This window comes from Nerophis ophidion, linkage group LG10, assembly GCF_033978795.1.
Source record: "Nerophis ophidion isolate RoL-2023_Sa linkage group LG10, RoL_Noph_v1.0, whole genome shotgun sequence".
NCBI classification, from domain to species: Eukaryota; Metazoa; Chordata; class Actinopteri; order Syngnathiformes; family Syngnathidae; genus Nerophis; species Nerophis ophidion.
This window is the reverse complement of record NC_084620.1, coordinates 2,699,889-2,723,252: the sequence shown is the minus strand read 5'-3', so window position 1 is coordinate 2,723,252 and position 23,364 is coordinate 2,699,889. Positions and strand designations below refer to the sequence as shown.

General features: G+C 41.8%; 1 protein-coding gene across 5 annotated transcripts in view; it reads right to left on the bottom strand.

The window, feature by feature from the left end:
* The window catches only part of ppfia2 (PTPRF interacting protein alpha 2), a 197,312-nt gene that overhangs the window by 24,500 nt on the left and 149,448 nt on the right, over positions 1-23,364 (bottom strand). For all 5 annotated transcript variants that reach the window (XM_061912019.1, XM_061912018.1, XM_061912022.1 and 2 more), the window contains 12 exons: positions 13,948-14,082; positions 13,749-13,832; positions 13,552-13,683; positions 13,416-13,478; positions 13,263-13,354; positions 13,072-13,204; positions 12,784-13,001; positions 12,467-12,713; positions 9,794-9,823; positions 9,593-9,720; positions 9,344-9,519; positions 9,181-9,271 (listed from right to left, as the gene is read on the bottom strand). In XM_061912019.1, coding sequence (XP_061768003.1) covers positions 9,181-9,271; positions 9,344-9,519; positions 9,593-9,720; positions 9,794-9,823; positions 12,467-12,713; positions 12,784-13,001; positions 13,072-13,204; positions 13,263-13,354; positions 13,416-13,478; positions 13,552-13,683; positions 13,749-13,832; positions 13,948-14,082 — 1,529 coding nt within the window. The remainder of the gene's footprint in view (positions 1-9,180; positions 9,272-9,343; positions 9,520-9,592; positions 9,721-9,793; positions 9,824-12,466; positions 12,714-12,783; positions 13,002-13,071; positions 13,205-13,262; positions 13,355-13,415; positions 13,479-13,551; positions 13,684-13,748; positions 13,833-13,947; positions 14,083-23,364) is intronic.

The following is a 23,364-nucleotide window of genomic DNA, read 5'->3' as shown; positions in this document are numbered from 1 at the left end:
CTGACTACTCAGGACCTTCGTATTGTGAGGCAGACGCACTAACCCCTCTGCCACCGTGAAGCCCATGTTAAATATATATATTTTTAAATTCTATTATTAAACAAATTAACATTTCTTACCATGTGGAGGAATACACACAAAAGTACCAAAAATAAGTACCGTTGAGTACTATAGTGATTTCTAGGAATCGGACATTTTTCTTCTCTCAGTACCCATCCCTAATTAAGACACACCAAAAAGAAACAATTTAAAGGGGAACATTATCACCAAACCTATGTAAGCGTCAATATATAACATGATGTTGCAGAAAAAAGACCATGTTTTTTTAACCGTTTTCCGAACTCTAAAAGGGTGAAATTGGCGATTTAAACGCCTTTCAATTGTTCGCCTGTCGGAGCGATGACCTTTCACCCGTGACGTTACAATGGGAAGCAATCCACCAAGTCAAATCAGCTGTTATTTTCCGTTTTTTTGACTGTTTTCCGTACTTAGTCGGAGGGTGTAACAACACGATCAGGGACGGATTCAAGTTGTGTTACGTGGAGTGTGCATCGATTAGCACGGCATGCTAATCGATGCTAACATGGCAGAAATGGCAAGAATGTGTGGATATCCTGCGACACTCAAAGCAGATGCATTTCCAACGATAAAGTCAACGAAGTCACAAAGGTGAGTTTTGTTGATGTTATTGACTTATGTGCTAATCAGACATATTTGGTCACGGCATGACTGCCAGCTAATCGATGCTAACATGCTATTTAGGCTAGCTGTATGTACATTTGTAGCTATATTTGCATCCAGCCTTTCCCTCCACCCACATTTAATGCCAAACAAACACTTACCAATCGGCGGATTTAAGTTGCTCCAGTGGTCAAAAGATGCAATTGTTGGTTAGAAAGCGATCGCCGAATAGCTTCAATAGCTTTAGTTTCTTCTTCAATTTCGTTTTCGCTATCTGCCTTCACACGCCAACCGTCCGTTTCAACACATGCGTAATCTGTTGAATTGCCTAAGCCGCTGAAATTCGAATCTGAATCCGAGCTAATGTCGCTATATCTTGCTATTTAGGCTAGCTGTATGTACATTTGTAGCTATATTTGCATCCAGCCTTTCCCTCCACCCACATTTAATGCCAAACAAACTCTTACCAATCGACGGATTTAAGTTGCTCCAGTGGTCAAAAGATGCAATCGTTGGTTAGAAAGCGATCGCCGAATAGCTTCAATAGCTTTAGTTTCTTCGTCAATTTAGTTTTCGCTATCTGCCTCCACACTCCAACCGTCCGTTTCAATACATGCGTAATCTGTTGAATTGCCTAAGCCGCTGAAATTCGAATCTGAATCCGAGCTAATGTCGCTATATCTTGCTATTTAGGCTAGCTGTATGTACATTTGTAGCTATATTTGCATCCAGCCTTTCCCTCCACCCACATTTAATGCCAAACAAACTCTTACCAATCGACTGATTTAAGTTGCTCCAGTGGTCAAAAGATGCAATCGTTGGTTAGAAGGCAATCGCCGAATAGCTTCAATAGCTTTAGTTTCTTCGTCAATTTCGTTTTCGCTATCTGCCTTCACACGCCAACCATCCGTTTCGATACATGCGTAATCTGTTGAATTGCCTAAGCCGCTGAAATTCGAATCTGAATCCGAGCTAATGTCGCTATATCTTGCTATTTAGGCTAGCTGTATGTACATTTGTAGCTATATTTGCATCCAGCCTTTCCCTCCACCCACATTTAATGCCAAACAAACTCTTACCAATCGACGGATTTAAGTTGCTCCAGTGGTCAAAAGATGCAATTGTTGGTTAGAAGGCAATCGCCGAATAGCTTCAATAGCTTTAGTTTCTTCGTCAATTTCGTTTTCGCTATCTGCCTCCACACGCCAACCAACCGTTTCAATACATGCGTAATCTGTTGAATTGCCTAAACCGCTGAAATCCGAATCTGAATCCGAGCTAATGTCGCTATATCTTGCTGTTCTCTCCGCCATGTTTGTTTGTATTGGCGTCACTATGTGACGTCACAGGAAAATAGACGGGTGGATTTACAGATAGCGAAAATCAGGCACTTTAAAGCCTTTTTTCGGGATATTCCATGATGGGTAAAATTTTGAAAAAAACTTCGAAAAATAAAATAAGCCACTGGGAACTGATTTTTATTGGTTTCAACCCCTCTGAAATTGTGATAATGTTCCCCTTTAAGGTTTGAACTCGACATGCTGCGACGTTCCAGCCCGGTATTCCAACCCAAAACTAGAGCGAAAAAGGGCGACTTGATGACAGGCTCCAAGTGACAACAACCGTGTCAGGAAACAACACGTGTTGCACTTGATAAGACGAGCCTTGAAATCTGATGAGGTAGTTGGACATGAGCACGAGATTTGACAGGCTTGCTTATCCACCTGAAGGGGTTTGAAACTCCTTTTAAAATGGACTCTGAAGCAACAACCCATTCCCCATTGAGTGTGCTGTCAGAGAATACCACGAATGACAGACGTCGCCATAGGGGGCGCCAGAGACACACACTGAAATATGTCGGTCTTGTCCGTCCAGCACATGAGGCCAGCTCATGTTTATGTTCGTGACTGAACATAGCTGGGGAAAGGGAAGCAAGGAAACGGTTATGACAAATCATAAAAACACAGATATAAAGCCGTAACCAGATGATGCAGCTGGTTGCGGCAGACAAACAAATAAACAAAAGAAAATAGGACAGCATTCCAGAAGGAGGGAAACCGGACCCTGCGCAATCTCTATCTGTAAGGCAGGAAGAAACGTCACAAAAGAAAGAAAGCGATGGCGCTCTTGAGGGGGGGAAAGAGACGCCGGTGGACAGGAAAGATGGCGGCATGACGGTGGACACACGGAGGTCACATCCTGACGACTTACCCGCTTTGTTAGAGGCAATGAGGGAGAGAGAGAGTACACATGTTAACAGCTTAGTCGGCATTTCCAGGACAAGAAGTAGAAGAAGAAGAAGTCGTGCACCCGCATGTCATCCCACCCGGAAGCTTCAACGCCTCGCCTTGGCGTCTCGTGCAGCGGCGAAGGATTCAGGAGGCATTCAGGGGCTTTTGCCCGAAAAAGACAGCAACAACAACAACAACAACAACAACAGGAAGGAGAGCAGCACTAGCGGCGGTGACGGAGCAAGATGCTGGAACAGGAAATAGAGCGGCAGGGAGATCGCTAGCATGCAGGGAGCAGGAAGATGCAAAGTGCTGGTGTCTCCTGGACGCCGCTATGAGGAAGTCCAAGCATTGGGAGGAGGAGGAGAGCACAAGCTCTTGCGAGCGAGCACACGGGAGGCAAAGTTTTGTTGGTCATCACAAGTCGAACAAGGTGTGCATTCATCGTTAGGCATGACAACACATTTACAGAATATACAATATCACAAACGCTGCAGGAGCAAAAACAAACGCAGGAGAGAAATGCTGCATGTTTGACAGAACACTATTGAAGTTAGCCTGGCTTACGCTACGCTAACAATAGCTACATAAATCATCCTTCCTCAAATATTTGTCCTTATCAGTTCGCCAGCCAATCAGAGGGCAGACGTATACGAACAACCATCCACACTTAAAGGCCTACTGAAATGAGATGTTCTTATTTAAACGGGGATAGCAGGTCCATTCTATGTGTCATACTTCATCATTTCGTGATATTGCCGTATTTTTGCTGAAAGGATTTAGTAGAGAACATCTACGATAAAGTTGGCAACTTTTGGTCGCTACTAAAAAAGCCTTGCCTGTACCGGACGTAGCAGACGATGTGCGCGTGACGTCACGGGTTGTGGAGCTCCTCACATCCTCACATTGTTTACAATCATGGCCACCAGCAACGAGAGCGATTCGGACCGAGAAAGCGACGATTTCCCCATTAATTTGAGCGAGGATGAAAGATTCGTGGATGAGGAAAGTGAAAGTGAAGGACTAGAAAAATAAAATAAAAATAAGACAGGGCAGTGGGAGCGATTCAGATGTTATTAGACACATTTACTAGGATAATTCTGGAAAATTCCTTATCTGCTTATTGTTTTACTAGTGTTTTAGTGAGATTATATAGTCGTACCTGAAAGTCGGAGGGGCGTGGCCACGGGTGTGGTGACCGGCAGTGTCTCTGAGGGAAGCCACGTTTCTCGACGAGGCGAAGCGAAGTCAGCCGGCCGGGCTGAGCTTTTTTTCCCCCCCTCCTCCACGGAGGAAGCATCTCACGTTCGGGGGCAGACGGTCGGAGGAGGCAAGAGAGTCCACAGCTGCCTCTTTGACAGGTGGGCGAGGAACGACGCAAGCTCCGCTCATGTCTACGGCAAGAGCCAACCTATTACCACAATTTTTTCACCGAAACCTGCCGGTTGATATGTGGTAGAGAAACATGTTCGCTTGACCGCTCTGTGCCATAGTAAAGCTTCACCTTTGGGAATTTTAAACAAGGAAACACCGGCTGTGTTTGTGTTGCTAAAGGCAGCCGCAATACACCGCTTCCCACCTCCATCTTTCTTCTTTGACGTCTCTATTATTAATTGAACAAATGGCAAAAGATTCAGCCACACAGATGTCCAGAATACTGTGTAATTATGCGCTTAAAACAGACTACTTATAGCTTGGATCGGGCTGGAAAAAAATGTCCGCTACAGCCGGAGACGTTGAAAACATCATTCCGCGATGTTTTCAACAGGATACTTTGTGCGAAATTTAAAATTGTAATTTAGTAAACTAAAGCGGCCGTATTGGCATGTGTTGCAATGTTAATATTTCATCATTGATATATAAACTATCAGACTGCGTGGTGGCTAGTAGTGGCTTTCAGTAGGCCTTTAAGGGCAATTTACAGTTCATAATTCACAAACCATGCTTCTTTTTAAATGTGTGAGGAAAAATACCCACCCAAGCACGTGGAGAACATGTAAACTCCGACAAAGATACAGGAGATTCCAACACTGGATCTTCTGACAGTGCGGCTAACATGCTAACCATTTGTACAATTGTGTGAATCGCTGTTTTTATTTTCCAAAAGACAATATTTGTTTATCTTTTCATACGACAGTTTTCTTCTGGGTATCTATACTGCTAATGTCTTTTGAGAGGAACATCTCTAAGACCAGGCTAACTTCCTAATTTCCTGATAACATAGCTAACTTCCTGGTAGCCTGGCTAATTTCCTGATAACCTAGCTAACTTCCTGGCCGCCTTGCTAATTTCCTAATAACCAAGCTAACTTCCTGGTAGCCTTGCTAATTTCCTAATAACCAAGCTAACTTCCCTGGTAGCCTGGCTAATTTCCTGGTAACCTTGCTAACTTCCCGGTAGCCTGGCTAATTTCGTGATAACCCAGCTAACTTCTTGGTAGCCTGGCTAATTTCGTGATAACCCAGCTAACTTCCTGGTAGCCTGGCTAATTTCCTGATAACCTAGCTAACTTCCTGGTAGCCTGGCTAATTTCCTGATAACCTAGCTAACTTCCTGTTAGCCTGGATAATTTCCTGATAACCTAGTTATCTTCCTAATAGCCTGGCTAATTTCCTGATAACAAAACTAATTTTGTGGTAGCCTGGCTAATTTCCTGTTAACCTAGCTATCCTTCTGGTAGTCTGGCTAATTTCCTGATAAATTAGCTAACGTCCTGGTAGCCTGGCTAATTTACTGATAACCTAGCTAACTTCCTGGTAGCATGGCTAATTTCATGATAAACTAGTTATCTTCCTGATACCCTGGCTAATGACCTAATAACAAAGCTAATTTTGTGGTAGCCTGGCTAATTTCCTGATAACCTAGCTATCCTTCTGGTAGCCTGGCTAATTTCCTGATAACCTAACTAATGTCCTGGTAGCCTGGCTAATTTCCTGGTAACCTAGCTAACTTCCTTGTAGCCTGGCTAATTTTCCAATAACATAGCTAACTTTCTGGTAGCCTGGTTAATTTCCTGATAACCTAGCTAACCTCCTGGTAGTCTGGCTTATTTACTAATAACCTTGTTAACTTTCTCATAGCCTTGCTAATTTCATGATAACCTGGCAATATTCCTGGTAGCTTGGCTAATTTCCAAATAACTAAGCTAACTTCCTGGTAGCTTGGCTAATTTCCTAATAACCTAACTAACTTACTAGTAGCATGGCTAACGTCCTGGTAGCCTGGCTAATTTCGTGATAACCCAGCTAACTTCCTGACAACCTGGCTAATTTCCTAACAACCAAGCTAACTTCCTGGTAGCCTGGCTAATTTCTTGGTAACTTTGCTAACTTCCCGGTAGCCTGGCTAATTTCCTAATAACCAAGCTAACTTCCTGGTAGCCTGGCTAATTTCTTGGTAACCTTGCTAACTTCCCGGTAGCCTGGCTAATTTTGTGATAACCCAGCTTACTTCCTGGCAGCCTGGCTAATTTCCTAATAACCAAGCTAACTTCCTGGTAGCCTGGCTAATTTCTTGGTAACCTTGCTAACTTCCCGGTAGCCTGGCTAATTTCGGGATAACCCAGCTTACTTCCTGGCAGCCTGGCTAATTTCCTAATAACCAAGCTAACTTCCTGGTAGCCTGGTTAATTTCCTGATAACCTAGCCAACTTCCTGGTAGAAAGGCTAATTTCTTGATAACCTAGCTAACTTCCTGGTAGCCTGGCTATTTCCTGATAACTTAGTTATCTTCCTGATAGCCTGGCTAATTTCCTAATAACAAAGCTAATTTCCTGGTAGCCTGGCTAATTTCCTAATAACCTAGCTAATTTCCTGGTAGCCCAGCTAACTTCTCGGATAGCCTTGTCACCACCCAATTTAAGGAGCTGCCCTATCGGTTCGCGCATGCGCTACTTTTGTAATACGTAAGCGCAGAGACATCTTCCTGCCGTGCTGTTACAATTTTACGCCTTAGCGTCGTAAAAATCACTAAAGAAATCAGGTGTGCGCATGGCAGTGAACATTGGGCAGTGACGTAGCTAACTTCCTGGTAGCCGAGCTAACTTCCTGGTAGTGTGGTTAAGTTCCTGTGAAGGGTCTAGCTGCAGACAGGCAAAGTCGTGCCCATTCTAAGTGGCGCCCACACGGGTGGTGACAAAGGAAGTCTAAACGACATTCTAAGTTGCGCCCACACGGGTGATGACAAAGGAAGTCTAAACGACATGCCCACAGTGGCTCTGACAGCGCAAGAGTGGACACGCTAACGTGATCCAAGATGGCTGATGCAATGCTCCATCCATCCATTTTGTACCGCTTATTCCCTTTGGGGTCGCGGGGGACGCTGGTGCCTATCTCAGCTACAACCGGGCGGAAGGCGGCGTACACCCTGGACAAGTCGCCACCTCATCGCAGGGCCAACACGCTCCATGGTTGCTATTATTTTGGTTGTAGAATGTATTGCTTTTTCGGCTGATTGTATACAACCCTAACCCTAACTTTTTTTCCAGAAATACTTTTGACATATATTATTAAGTATTGTCTGTCCAGCTTCACTTTCGTTGTCGTCAGCCCTGTAGGCACGTCTTTAAGGGGGCACGGTTTAGAGTGGGCGCGACTTAGACTTACTTAAAGTGTCTGCAGCTGCTGCTAGATGGACTTAAAATTCCAGACAGTATATCTTGCTAACTTCTGTTTCTGTCTATTGCCTTTTCCTGCACTTCAGTTTTTTGGGGGGTATCTGTTTGGCATTTGCAGCATTTTTCTTTTGCATGAGTTTCTTCTCGTACAGATTTTGAAATTTACAGCATTTTCCCTCTGTTTTATGGTGTGGCTGATTTTGGATCATTTCTGTATTTGGAGTGTTTGTGTCAGGTTGGCCCCTGAGAGTTTGTTTGTGTTCCAGTTTTTTCCTGTGTTTGTAGTATTTCCTCTCAGCGCTCTTATTTTGTTGATTCCTGTCTTTCTCCCTGAGCGCTGTTTCCCCTCAGCTGGGAAGGGTGGGCTACTGTCACGCTGGCCCCTGACAGTTTTTTTTTGTGTTCTAGTTTTTTCCTATGAGTAGTATTTTCTGTCAGCGTTCTTATTTTGTTGGTTTCCTTTCTTTCTCCCTGAGCACTGTTTGCCCTCAGCTGCGGCTGATTGACACCAGGTGTGGCCAGGTGCCAATCAGCCACAGCTGAGGGGAAACAGCGCTCAGGGAGAAAGACAGGAAACCAACAAAATAAGAGCGCTGACAGGAAATACTACACACACAGGAAAAAACTAGAAACCAAACCTAAAACCTCCAAACTGTCAGGGGCCAGGAGGTTGTTGCACGTTTGCACCTGTTGACCAGAGTACATTAGATTAGACCTTCATTAGACCGAATGAAGGGGCCGGTGATAAAAAAGTTGTTTTTTTTAAATGTGACTGGGTCATTCCACTGTAAAATTACACTTTTTTTTTTTTTTACAAGGAAGTTTCTTGCATATTATTGTGATTGCATATTTAGTAAATACAATTCAAATTTTAACTAGCATATGTTGATTGTCCCCACATATATATATAAAATATAGTAATCCTTAAAATTTTTCTTTTACACATTTGTCTTATCTGAACCATCCTGACCTACTGTATACCAAAATGTATTTAAAATGTACACTTAAGTGGTGTCACTGGGTTATCACTCAGTCCTGTTACCCCCTCTGAGAAACATGGAATGAGTCACATGATCCACAGGACAGGATTGACGTCCTCTGCAGGCCATGGAACGAAAATGAATTCATCTATTCGTCTGTATAATAAAATCTCAGCACAGTCCTGTACCTAAATTATTTTTTTTAATGTTATTTATTATACATTTTGTTTATAAATCCTTGTCTTGTGCTTAGTGTCACCATACTTTTAGCACAAATGTCATGTGGTTATATTTAATGTATTTGCTAATTCTATGTTAAAAACTCACCCAAGTTACTTTCAGTCATGTTACTCAAAACAGTCAGCCACGAAAAATTGAATAAAGTTGCTTGAGATTTGGAGTTTTTGTGTGTTTTAACAGATTTAAAGTAAAAAAAAAAGGACATTTTTAGATTTTGACATCAATTTAGTGGAACAGCCCATTATTTTTTGAAGCAAAACCAGATATAACTAACGAATAAAAATGTATTTTTTGACCTTAGTTCTAGGAACTAATTGGTAAGTATTTCTTGGTGTTTCTGCACAAAAGGTGCGTCGTTTTCCCCACAAGACATCCAAGAAATGTCCTTCAAGAGCTGACGTTCATGTTTGTGTGTGTAGGAAGGAGAACTTACTTCTTTTTCAAGCGGCGGTCCTTCTCGGCCTGAGTGCCAAGCTTGCCCCCGCCCACTTCTTGGCTCGACATGTCCGAGTCCATCATGGTGGCTGAAGGTGGAACACAGTCTTGATGAGCACACTGTGCGTTGTCAATGTTGCTACCTGCGGATGTTTGAGAACCTTGTGGATCCACCATGACGTGTCTGTGTGCAAGATGTGCCAGTCGGCCCTTCTCTTTCTTGCCGAAGAGCCGCCCGATGGACGACTTGATGCCCTTCTTTTTGGGCTGCTTGTGCAGGGAGTCCTGGCTGCTGGCGACGCTGCTCAGGGTGCCTTCAGCCTCCAGAGAGGCAAAGCTGTGGACACCACAGGACGTCAATCCTGTCGCACCGGCGGCGGACAAAACAGCCGTAGACCACTACTATGTACCCGCGAGCGTCATTGTGCGAGGATGGCAGCGTGCGCGTCATCCGGACGGTGCGCGGTGTCGGCGGAGGTGACGTCTCGCACTTGATGGTGGCCTTGTCCTCGCGGCCGTCTTCGTCCACCGCCGCTATCTGAGAAGTAGATTCGCTGTCAGAACCCGAACTGAAAGACGCGCCATATTCACCCTGACTGGTCGGGATCTACCTTTCTCCTGTGCTTCCTCAGATCGCTGGGCTGCGGAGAGATAAAAATCAATATCAATCAGCGTCGATCAAAGCACAAACGCTTCCATGCTGTAAATGAATAACTTTTAGAAGCGCATGAGCCTTCCTCCGATACACTGATCGATACGGAAGTGTGGATCATTACATTTTCAAACCCTATAATAAAAGTGGATACTATCCATTATATTTTGTATCTTTTACCAGGAATAAATGGTAAATGGGTTGTACTTGTATAGCGCTTTTCCACCTTCAAGGTACTCAAAGCGCTTTGACACTATTTCCACATTCACACATACACACACTGATGGAGGGAGCTGCCATGCAAGGCGCTAATACTTAAACTTAAAGGCCTACTGAAAGCCACTACTAGCGACCACGCAGTCTGATAGTTTATATATCAATGATGAAATATTAACATTGCAACACATGCCAATACGGCCTTTTTAGTTTACTAAATTGCAATTTTAAATTTCCCGCGAGTTTCTTGTTGAAAACGTCACGGACCGTCAGGAAATATTAGCGCTGCACCACTAGTGGCTGAAAGTCGTCTGCTTTAATCCCATAATTACACAGTATTCTGGACTTCTGTGTTGCTGAATCTTTTGCAATTAGTTCATTTAATAATGGAGACTATAAAGAACAATGCTGTTGGTGGAAAGGGGTGGATTGCAGCTGTCTTTGTTGTGAAACAGAGCGGTCAAGCGAACATGTTTTCTCTACGTCAACCAGCTTGTTTTTGGATGGGAAAATTGTGATATATATATCTTACCGGAGACATCATTGGATTATTCGTCGTCCTGCAGCAGCTGTCAAAAAAGGCAGTTGTGAGCTTGGCTCCTCGGCTTCTCTCTGAGACACTGCGTGTTCACCGCAGCCATCCGACCTCGAGGTATGTCTTTACAATCTCACTAAAACACTATTAAAACAATAAGCAGATAAGGGATCTTCCAGAATTATCCTAGTAAATGTGTCTAATCACATCTGAAACGCTCACACTGCCGCCGCCCGGAGCTGCCGCTTTTTTTTCCTTTTTTCTAGTCCTTCACTATCAATATCCTAATTCACGAATCTTTCATCCTCGCTCAAATTAATGGGGAAATCGTCGCTTTCTCGGTCCGAATTGCTCTTACTGCTGGTGGCTCCCATTAAAAACAATGTGAATATGTGCGGAGCCCTGCAACTCGTGACATCACGTGCACATACGTCCGGTAAAGGCAGGGCTTTTTTATTAGCGACCAAAAGTTGCAAACTTTATTGTCGATGTTCTCTACTAAATCCTTTCAGCAAAAATATGGAAATATCACGAAATGATCAAGTATGACACAAGGAATGGACCTGCTATCCCCGTTTGAATAAGAAAATCTAATTCCAGTAGGCCTTTAAGTATTAGTGTACAGAAGGCAGTACAAATATGAACAGTTCAACTGTATATTAATGTTCATATAAATATAACTGTTATATGAAAATCCAAATAAATATAACATTGATATGAACATTTATATAAATATATATTATACAAATGTTAACATACATATACATTATATTCATATGAATATATAGTATTTGTGTTTACAACAATGTTCACATAAATATACATACATACATACATACATTTTCTACCACTTATTCCCTTTCGGGGTCGCGCTCACAAAAATATATTCATCAAATATAAATGTTCATTCAAATATCTTTTATGAAAATGTATAAGTATAAATAAACATTTATGCCCTAGTGTGTGAATGTTGTCTGTCTATCTGTGTTGGCCCTGCGATGAGGTGGCGACTTGTCCAGGGTGTACCCCGCCTTCCGCCCGATTGTAGCTGAGATAGGCGCCAGCGCCCCCCGCGACCCCGAAAGGGAATAAGCGGTAGAAAATGGATGGATGGATGGATAAATTATTGTAATAAAATTATATACATTAAAAATATATAAATGTTCAGATAAATATACTTTATATCAAAATCAATATGCATATCTTATATACATACACACTATATATATATATATATATGTATATATATATATATATATAAAAACAATATTATATATATAAACTATATATGTATATATTTATATATATATATATATATATATATATATATATCAATTACATTTGTAAAATATACTTAAATATAACATTTTTTAATTCAATTATTTTAAGTACATAAATATCTAAATTATCACATCTTGTATTCATATGAATTTTATATATATATATATATATATATATATATATATATATATATAATGTACACAATTCAATTTTGATGATATACATATTCATATACATAGAATGCATATATATATGCATTCTGTATACAATTTATAAACATATATATATAGAAACATACATATAATATTAATATAAATAAAAGGTGTAATAATTTAAGTATGTATGTTCAAATAATTAAAATTCAACATATTCACGTCAAATTTATATAAACATAGGCTCCAGCTTTGTTGGTGCCTAATGAGTATAAACAGCATAGACATTTAAATTATGACTATAATGTATACATATATGAATATCTATATACAAACTCAGAAATATTATATATATTTAGATAAATGTTTATGGATTATAAATAGAATGCATATTTGAATGGTTATTTATCAGCTATTCTGCAAATAAGTCCACATTTCATGGCCGTACCAGCGTCATCACTCCCATACGTTCCATGTCTCGAGCAGGACTACGGGGGTCAAGTTTTGGGGTGGAGCGTCCGCTGGGCGGGGAGGACGACGCCAGCGAGGAGGCGGTGGCCGAGGCGGTCATGCAGGCGCCGTGGTGGTGATGGTGCATCCGTGCCAGGTTGAGACCCTCCAAGCTGACGCTGGCCACACGGTTCTCGATCTCCTCGGCCCGCAGCTCCGTCGACTCCTTCTCCTCCTGAATCAGCCTGCAGGGCGGACTCAGTAAGCATGCGGAAGAACATTCTAGATCTCATGAGGGAAGTGGCAAAAAGTAACCGGATCTCCTTGTTGATGGCGTCCAGCTGCTCCTGCAGCATCATGGCCAGCGTTTGTGCATCAGAGTGGCCGCCAGGCGAGAGGAGGTCCATGGAGCTGAATAGCGTTTCCCTGTCGTCGTCGTCGATGTCAGACATCTCTGTGTCGCTCTCGAAGTGGTGGCCCCCCAGAACCCCGAGCTGTTGCGAGCGCCATTCGTGCTCCCCCAGCGACTTGGCCTGCCAACAGCGACGCCGGTTAGAAAAGCTTCTTCAGGAGAACATTTCCAAGGAACTTCTTAGACTTCACCTTGGTTTCACGCAGATCCATCCGACCCTGTCTGGGCCGGCGGATGACTTTGGCCGAGCGGTAGTGGTCGGACTGGGTCTCAGCCAGAGAGCCTAGCGAGAACCGGAGCTCGCCGGACGTGTCCAGATGAGACCTGGTGGATGGCTCCCTTCAGTCAGAGTCCAACAAAAATGCAGAGTCAACAGGATTACCGTGAGAGGGTAGGTTCAGTGAGGGATCCTGCCCTCAATCGGAACTGGTCCAACTCCAATCTCAGCTTCTCGATCTCCCCGGCAAGGTGCGTCTGCACCAAGACAAGCGTGACTTCACATGATTGTGTCTTCCAAACAGATCTCATCCTTTACCTTTTCAAGGATGGACTCCTCATACTGCTTCCTGTAGCCCTCAGAGTCCTGAATCAGCAGATTCTGAAGACACAAACAAGCAGAAGGTTAGATCTCCAGTCACAAGTGAGATGTTTGTTACTCCGCCACCCTGAACCTTCTCTTCTAGAGCCGCCATCCGCTCCTTCAGGTGAAGCTGCAGACGCTCGTTGGACTCCGTGAGGAGCCTGTCGACCGTGTCCGAGAGACGCTTGTTGTGCTCCTCATTCATCTTCTCTCGCTGGCGAGCCTGGGATGCAACATGGAGGAGTTTTGTTCCACTGTGATGATTGGATGCTGGACTTTTGACCTCACCCTGAGAAGCTCCTGGTTTTTCTCCTCCAGCTGGCACTCCAAGTGCCTCATCCTCTCCTCAATGCTGCCGTGACGCTCCTCCGCCTGCACGGAGGAAAGACAATCGTTTGGAGGCCATCAGACAACGATGGCGTCCACTGAAAGAACCAGGAAGGTATGAGGTGCAACTGGATGATGAGAAGTGACAAACATTGCCTACCTTGGTGAGGGCGGCAATCCTCTGGGCCAGCTCGGCCTCCACCTCTGGTAGAGTCTCGGCCTTCCTCATGGTCTGCTGGAGCTTCTGCTCGGCCAACTCCAGCCTCTCCTGGAGCTGCCGGTTCTTCTCCTCCATCTGTGGACGCACAAAAAAGACATGCATTCATCTACATTATCCTTGTTGATCTTTCTACTATTACAGCCTCCTGGGTATATTTCAAGCCTGACTAGAAAGCACAGTGTTGCGAGCAAAGTATGAGCGCAATTAGGGGTGTCCCGATTCAACCTTTTCACTTACGATACCGTACCGATATTGGAGCAAGAATCATACATACTTTTATTATTTTGTAGAGTGTAATGTTAGTAAAGGCTTAATCAAGAGAAATTAGTCCACAGAGTCGAGATGCGCGGATAGGCAATTATATCATCCGCATCACTGGGGACATCTCTGCGCTGCTGATCCGCCTCCACTTGGGATGGTTTCCTGCTGGCTCCGCTGTGAACGGGACTCTCGCTGCTGTGTTGGATCCGCTTTGGACTGGACTCTCGCGACTGTGTTGGATCCATTATGGATCGAACTTTCACAGTATCATGTTAGACCCGCTCGACATCCATTGCTTTCCTCCTCTCCAAGGTTCTCATAGTCATCATTGTCACCGACGTCCCACTGGGTGTGAGTTTTCCTTGCCCTTATGTGGGCCTACCGAGGATGTCGTAGTGGTTTGTGCAGCCCTTTGAGACACTAGTGATTTAGGGCTATATAAGTAAACATTGATTGATTGATTGATCACCAGAGTCGTCATCCACCCGCCGTCCACCCGAACCAACATTTTATCAGGACCGTACCCGCCCGCCAACCGCCCACTGAAATACATCAGAGGTTGTCCACCTTTACCACTCACAGAGCTATTTAAACCTGTTTCACAGAGTAATGACGACAATTGGAGCCGCTAACGTTCCCGCGACTATCCAATAGCTTTCATCCTGATAACAAAAATAAGGGCGTGCTGTGAAGCCATTGCCTTAAACACCTTCAACAACATGTACGAACCGATTGTTGGTCCGGCAACATGTTGTGTGCAGCTTCCGCAATTACACGTTCAGGATTGAAAGGCATACTGGGTGATACAGAGTACACTGACGGTTGTGATATAAACAACTTTTAACACTTACTAATATGCGCCACGCTGTGAAGCCACACCCAACAAGATTGACAAACACATTTCGGGAGAACATCCTCACAGTAACGCAACATAAACGCAACACGAGAAATACCCACAATCCTTTGTATCCGTGAGAAATCCTGAATACATTTTACACCCCCGCGTCCCCAACCCCGCCCACCTTACCGACGCACGGGGGGGGTGGGGATGTATAAAATAATCAGGAATTGTCATGAATACAAAGGATTATGGGTATTTGTTGTGTTGCGTTTATGTTGTGTTACTGTGAGGATGTTCTCCCGAAATGTGTTTGTCGTTCTTAATTGGTGTGGCTTCACAGCGTGGCGCATATTACTAAGAGTGTTACAATTGTTTATATCACAACCATTAGTGTACTCTGTATCACCCAGTATGCCTTGCAGTCGTGTGCGTGTTGCCGCGGAAGCCACACACAACATGATGCTGGACTGACAAGCAGGTCGTACATGTAGTAGGCGACAAAGCCAATGGCTTCATAGCACGCACTAATACTTATTATCTGGGTGACTACCGGCAGTCATTCAGGAGAATAATAGCGTCTCTCGTTGTCTTCTTCGCTTTATGACACGGGTCTTAAATGACACTTTGAATGGCAAAGGATACCGATCACAGAACCATGCATATCAAATATTTCCGGATGGTTCAACCGCCCCCAGCCCGAATCTAATTAAAATCTATTTTTTCGTCATGTCAACCACCCGACCCGCGGTTTATACGCGGACTCCGCGGATGAGACCGCAAACCGCGCATCTCTACCACAGACATTAATAATTAATAGTAGGTATGAAAAATATACAGTGGGGCAAAAAAGTATTTAGTCAGCCAGCGATTGTGCAAGTTCTCCCACTTCAAATGATGACAGAGGTCTGTCATTTTCATCATAGGTACACTTCAACTGTGAGAGACAGAATGTGAAAAAAAAAATCCAGGAATTCACATTGTAGGAATTTCAAAGAATTTATTAGTAAATTATGGTGGAAAATAAGTATTTGGTCAACCATTCAAAGCTCTCACTGATGGAAGGAGGTTTTGGCTCAAAATCTCACGATACATGGCCCCATTCATTCTTTCCTTAACACGGATCAATCGTCCTGTCCCCTTAGCAGAAAACCCGCCCCAAAGCATGATGTTTCCACCCCCATGCTTCACAGTAGGTATGGTGTTCTTGGGATGCAACTCAGTATTCTTCTTCCTCCAAACACGACGAGTTGAGTTTATAACAAAAAGTTCTATTTTGGTTTCATCTGACCACATGACATTCTCCCAATCCTCTGCTGTATCATCCATGTATCCATTTTGGTATAAACTCAACTCGTCGTGTTTGGAGGAAGAAGAATACTGAGTTGCATCCCAAGAACACCACACCTACTGTGAAGCATGGGGGTGGAAACATCATGCTTTGGGGCTGTTTTTCTGCTAAGGGGACAGGACGATTGATCCGTGTTAAGAAAAGAATGAATGGGGCCATGTATCCTGAGATTTTGAGCCAAAACCTCCATCCATCAGTGAGAGCTTTGAATGGTTGACCAAATACTTTTTTTCCACCAAAATTTACAAATAAATTATTTAAAAATTCCTACAATGTGAATTCCTGGATTTTCCACATTCTGTCTCTCACAGTTGAAGTGTACCTACGATGAAAATTACAGACCTCTGTCATCATTTGAAGTGGGAGAACTTGCACAATCGGTGGCTGACTGAATACATTTTGCCTCACTGTAACGTGTTTATTAAGAACTATCTGGTATGTACTTACGGTATGCTTTCTTAGAAGGGGCTCTACTATGCAAAACCATTTTTTTCTTTCCTATTGCTACCTGTTGTTGTGTTTTTGGGATCTGCATAAGTCCTGTACATTTAAAATCAAACCTTGGAGGCCATCTGGAGATATTCAATTGGTGACGTTTTTCCGAAGTGTGCTACAAGCGAACTTTCCATATATGATATGATCTTCTTGTTGTGGGGCAGACTGGCTGGTACATGCACAAAGTAGTGTATGGTTCCAAAGTATATCTCTCAGTGGACTTGCTATTGAATCACGAAAAACTACAACGAAAATGACGGGTAGAGGACACTATCGATTTGGAACCACATAAATAAGACCACCCACGAAACGGTGCATCCTGAGAAGACGGTCAGGAAATCCTAATATAACCCCTTAAAGTTGAAAGGGAGTGGTGATTGTTTTTTGGCGACACCTGTTGATCACAATTAATTATAAAGTTGAGCTCATGAAACAGTAAGTTGAATGATGCGGACATGTTTGTTACTGGACACTTTCTAATACTTTGTATGAGTGAGTAATATGCAACTATAATTATTTGATACTTGTTTATATTAACAAATGCGTCGTTTTAGACAAATATTGTTCAATTAAGGATACTTATTACGAATGTGTAGTTTGTAGGGGTGTGGGAAAAAATCAATTCGAATACAAATCGAGTCGAACACGTTGTGCGATTCAGAATTGATTCTCATTTTTTTTTAAATCGATATTTATTTTGTATTTATTTATTTATATATTTTTTTAATCAATTCAACAAACCACTACACAGCAATACCATAACGATGCAATCTAATTCCGAAACCAAACCTGAACCTGCAATAAACAGAGCAATTGAAAAGACACAAAAGTAGCGAAACAAAAATGATTATCAACAACAGTATCAATATTAGTTATAATTTCAGCATAGCAGTGATTAAAAATCCCTCATTGACATTATCATTAGACATTTATAAGAATTAAAAAAAAGTGGCTTACACTTGCATGGCATCTCATAAGCTGGACAACACACTGTGTCCAATGTTTTCACAAAGACAAAATAAGTCATATTTTTGGTTCGTTTAATAGTTTAAACAAATTTAAATTATTGCAATCAGTTGATAAAACATTGTCCTTTACAATTATAAAAGCTTTTTTTTTTTTTTTTAAATCTACTACTCTGCTAGCATGTCAGCAGACTGGGGTACATCCTGCTGAAATCTATGTATTGAATGAATACTGAATCATTTTGAATCGGAGAAATATCATTTTTGAATCGAATCGAAAAAAATCGATATATTATCGAATCGTGACCCCAAGAATCGATATAGAATTGAATCGTGGGACACCCAAAGATTCACAGCCCTAGTAGTTTGTGTGCTAGCTCCTAGTAAACTATACTCTGCCATGTTTACATTTTGTAAATGACTAAATACAACAAAACACCAACCTTGTGTGCTAATTGGAGGATATTTAGACAAGTTTGGACACATAAGCGCACTGCAGGACTGCTTCCATTGGAGCGCTTTTATCTGACAATTTACAAGCAAGGCCATATAATCCCACCGGGATCCCACAAAGCACAATTTCACTTATCCGTAAGCAGATTGATGCTAAATATTCCCCACAACGCTTTATGGAGGTTTAACAGCAGAACATTAAAAAAACCTCGAAAAGTAATCCATCTTTTTTTTTTCTGACTTAAAAAGTAAACTTAGACTCCAGAGTGGGAGGACAGGATGCTGACATGGTGCCATCCAAGAATAGCACCACACAACACGTCTTATTAAGCACCAGCTATCGACCTTGAATAAGCAGATTTATTTCCTGCTTGGAATATTTCAGCACATAATGGGTCCTGCCTGGCAGCTGGTTCTGACATCATTGGACCCAAGTGTGCCAAGAAGCCTTAAGAAACATTGATTCATGTTTCCATCATCAGCACAAAGGCTGCAGGGGTTCAACTGCTAATTACATGGACGGGTGTCTTCTTGTTCCAGCTCGACTGGTCACACAAATGATGATACGTGTTCTTTACATCGTGAGGAGCTGATATCTTCAGCTCCAACTCGAGATGTTACTCACACTGCAAGGTAAAGCTATATGCAGGCCATATAAGCATTTATACACATACAGTGGTACTGTACCGCTGTTTTTTTGAGAAACAAGCTGTCTCTCGGATAATTGTTATGCTCCAGATTGTGAGCAAAAATTCAGGTTACAAGCCTCCCCACCTCTAGTTGGCGCAGCGAATGTCATTGTTGAAACCCGTAAAACATCCTGTCTTACTCTCGAGCATTAACTTATAGATAAAGATGGATATAACTTTGTTTTTACAACCACGGGAAGGTAGAAAGTGAGTGAGAAGGACAGTGCTGAGAAGAAGGGGGATGATATTCATTGAACTAAATAAATAAATCATCAAAAACATAACTGAGCTTGTAACTAGCTTACTTGGCAAAGCAGTTAGAGCAGGGGTTTCAAACGTACGCCCCGCGGGCCGGATCAGGCCCGTGAACAGGTTTTATCCGGCCCGTGGGATGAGTTTGCTAAGTATAAAAATTTGCAAACATTTTGGAATGAAAGAAACAGCTGTTCTAAATGTGTCCACTAGATGTCGCAATAGAAATGATGTGTATCTTTGTAGGTTATACTACATATGTGATCAAAATAAACCACATGATGTCAGTGCAAAAGGGGAGGAAAATGATCAAACTACATAAATAACATCCTGTAATTTGTATTATTGTATTATTAGGGCTGGGCGTATCGATACTTGGTGAGTATCGGTATCGTATCGATACTGGCGTGATGGTATCGATACTTCACCAAATTAAGCGAATCACTCCGATTTAAAAAAAATGTGAGCGCTCCTCACCACTCCTCCCTAGTGATGGCTCGCGAAAAAGATTTAAAAACACTTTAAAAATTCATCTTCAACCCAAAATAAAATAAAATAAATACAATTAACATGACGCTTGGTGCGTTCGCGCACACACATCAGTATAATTCGCTCCGAGGTTCATTCGGACACGCACACACACACACACACACACACACACACACACACACACACACACACACACACACACACACACACACACACACACACGTGCGTTTCCAGTGCGAATTAATGTCTTGGTTGTAAACTGTAAAGTATTTTATTGCACTAAAATAACGATAAGAATTTCTCAGTTCTTTTGTGTCCATTTTTCCAACTGTTTAATAACTTGTGTTTTCTTTTTTACTTAAGTTCTTGTGTGTTGTGAGGCGACTAGCCAAGTTCAGTATTTGTTTTCACCTTATTTACTTTATTGTAATTGATATTATTACTTTTTTATTTGAATTTCTCAGTTTTTTGTTTTGTGTTCATGTTTACAACTTTGTTCGATAACTAGAGTTTTGTTATTTACCTTAAGTGTTTGTGTGTTTTGCATTAATTTATTGCTATTGATATTACTTTTGTAATAAATGTTTTATTTTTTTACTTAAAACGTTGTCCTGTGTTGTATTATTATCATAATCAATTAATAAAGGCAAAAGTACAAATTTGTTTTTCAAAAGTATCGATACCCCGAAGTCCCTGAAGTCCCCCCCCCCCCTCCACCCCCCACATCAGATGACGAAACTTCCGGTATCATCGCCGGTATCGGATCGGATTGGTATCGATACCCAAATTTACGATATTGCCCACCCCTATTATTTATGTTATTTTTTTATCTTGATAGATTGAAAATGAACACCAATCAGTTGATGAACATTATCACATACCATATTTCCTTGAATAGCCACCAGGCATGTAATATGCGCCTGCCTTGAATTACGGCCGGGCAAATCTTGCTCCCCAAATTAATAAGCGCATGCTTACTTTTATCGCCGGGTAAAATTTGTGATGTCGCAAGTGACCCATCATCCCCTGCCGGCATTTCAATACAGCGTAGGAGTTTTTTTGCTTTTACCGTGTGTAAACCAGGGGTCTTGTTCCACAGCCATACAGATCACACTAATGGTTGTGATATAAAACAACTTCAACACTCTTAATAATATGCGCCACACTCTGTGAACCCACACCAAACACATTTCTGGAGAACATATGCCCTGCAACACACCACAAACGCAACACCTACCCACAATGCAATGCATACACGACTCCTGGCTACACCGTCCATACACCCGCTGGCACCAACCCCACCTACCCACCCGTTGGTTCAGGTGGGCGGGGTTGGGGGCACGTGTATAATAGCCAAGAGTCACGGATACACGGCATTGTGGGTAATCCCTATGCTGCGTTTTTAATGTGCCACTGAGCCAATGCTCTCCAGAAATGTGCTTGGTGAGGGTTCACAGAGTGTGGCGCATATTAGTAAGAGTTTTAAAGTTGTTTGTATCACAACCATCAGTGTAACAGGTATGGCTGTGGACCAAGTATGCATAACAATCTCATATAAGAAGCAGCGTAATGCATGCGTCCGGCCGGCACGCAGACAGCATGGTGTAAAAGAGAGAGCGATGACATGCTGTAGAGCAGTGGTCTCCAACCACCGGGCCGCGGACGCAGAATAATACTTTTAAAAAAAATTTTTTTTTTTTTAATCACACTTAATTTTTTACTGCATGCCATTGGTAAGCGCAGGGGTGAGAAGAGGTTTTAAAATGATTACCGCCTGCTTACTTTTACCGCAGGCTTTGAATAAGCGCAGGAGTGAGAAGAGGTTTTAAATTAATTAGCGCCCCGGCGGCTATTCAAGGAAATACGGTAATTTATTCAGAAATGATAAAAAAAACGACAAAATACTACTAACTGCAACATGTAGGTGTAAAAAAAACATTATGATTTGTAAATTTTTCAGAATGTGCTTGTTCTATTTTTAAACAAAGAAAACAATCTGAAGTTGTCTTTTTTCTTTAAGTTATCGTGCCGTGATCTTACCAGTCCAGCCCACTTGGGAGTAGATTTTTCTCCATGCGGCCCCCGATCTAAAATGAGTTTAACACCTCCTGAGTTAGAGCATAGCAGTGCGAGTCTGCCCCATACTGAAGGAGAATGGGTCGATAACACCAGCCTAAAGGCTAAAATATATAAATGGTGGACATTTATCCATGAAAATATGTGAGAGGATACTGACTGTGTATTTGACGAGATAGCGCAAAAGTCTGCTGTCTAAGGTAAATCGTAATACTGTACATTAGTATCATATTTTATAAAACTACCAGAGGTGGGTAGTAACGCGCTACATTTACTCCGTTACATCTACTTGAGTAACTTTTGAGATCAATTATACTTCTAAGAGTAGTTTTAATGCAACATACTTTTACTTGAGTATATTTATAGAAAAGAATCGCTACTTTTACTCCGCTCCATTTATCTATATTCAGCTCGCTACTCGCTACCGATTTTTATCGATCTGTTAATGCACGCTTTGTTTATTTTGGTTTGTCAGACAGACTTTCAAAGTAGGATCCGTCACATGCCTGCGTTTCACCAATCAAATGCAGTCACTGGTGACGTTTGACTCCGTTTCACCAATCAAACAGAGCCAGGCAGTCACATAATTAACTGCACCCTTTTTAAAAATTTTTTTATAAACCATTATTTATAAATTTCAACATTTACAAACAGTTGAAAATAACAATCAAAGTAAGTACAAAAACAGTATAAAAACCGTACAAAACAGCGCCAGGGGGTTATAAATTCAATACAACTAAAATAGAATGCAAAAAATATATATGTATAAAATAAACAAAGTGCAAAGCCATAGACTCACTCAATCTCAGTGAATAACTTAAATTTGGAACACAGCATCATCGTTGTCACAGCTTTTTGGTTGTTAGATGTAGAGTGTTTTAATGTAGAGTTCTAAATATTTTTAAAGGCACAAAAAACAGGTCGGGTATTGAGAAACTTACATTTATGAATATAAACTTAGTCAATAGTATAATGAGGTTGCAAAGGTAAAATTCATTTTCAATTTTTTTTTCAATAAAGTGTAAAACCGAATATATATGATTTAATATATATTATTGTTTTAGTTGCTTAAGAAATATTCCTGGCTCTGAATTTGTTCATTGTTTTATGTTTTTGTGCATTACTTGTTGCCGTCATCATCAAACGAACAGGTTACTCATCAGTTACTCACTACTTTTCACAACATACTTTTTACTTTTACTCAAATAAATATTTGGGTGACTACTCCTTACTTTTACTTGAGTAATACATCTCTAAAGTAACAGTACTCTTACTTGAGTACAATTTCTGGCTACTCTACTCACCTCTGATAACTACCGTGGTTGTCTGTAAAATTTACAATCAATTCTATGGTTTTCATACAATATTCCCAATCTAAAAATTAGGGGTGTTTTGAGGGGGCCAAGCCTGGACTGTATTGATTTGAATTCATTTCCATGTGCGACAATGACTTGGTTTGTTGAGGTCCGAGCTTTGCCACAGAACCAA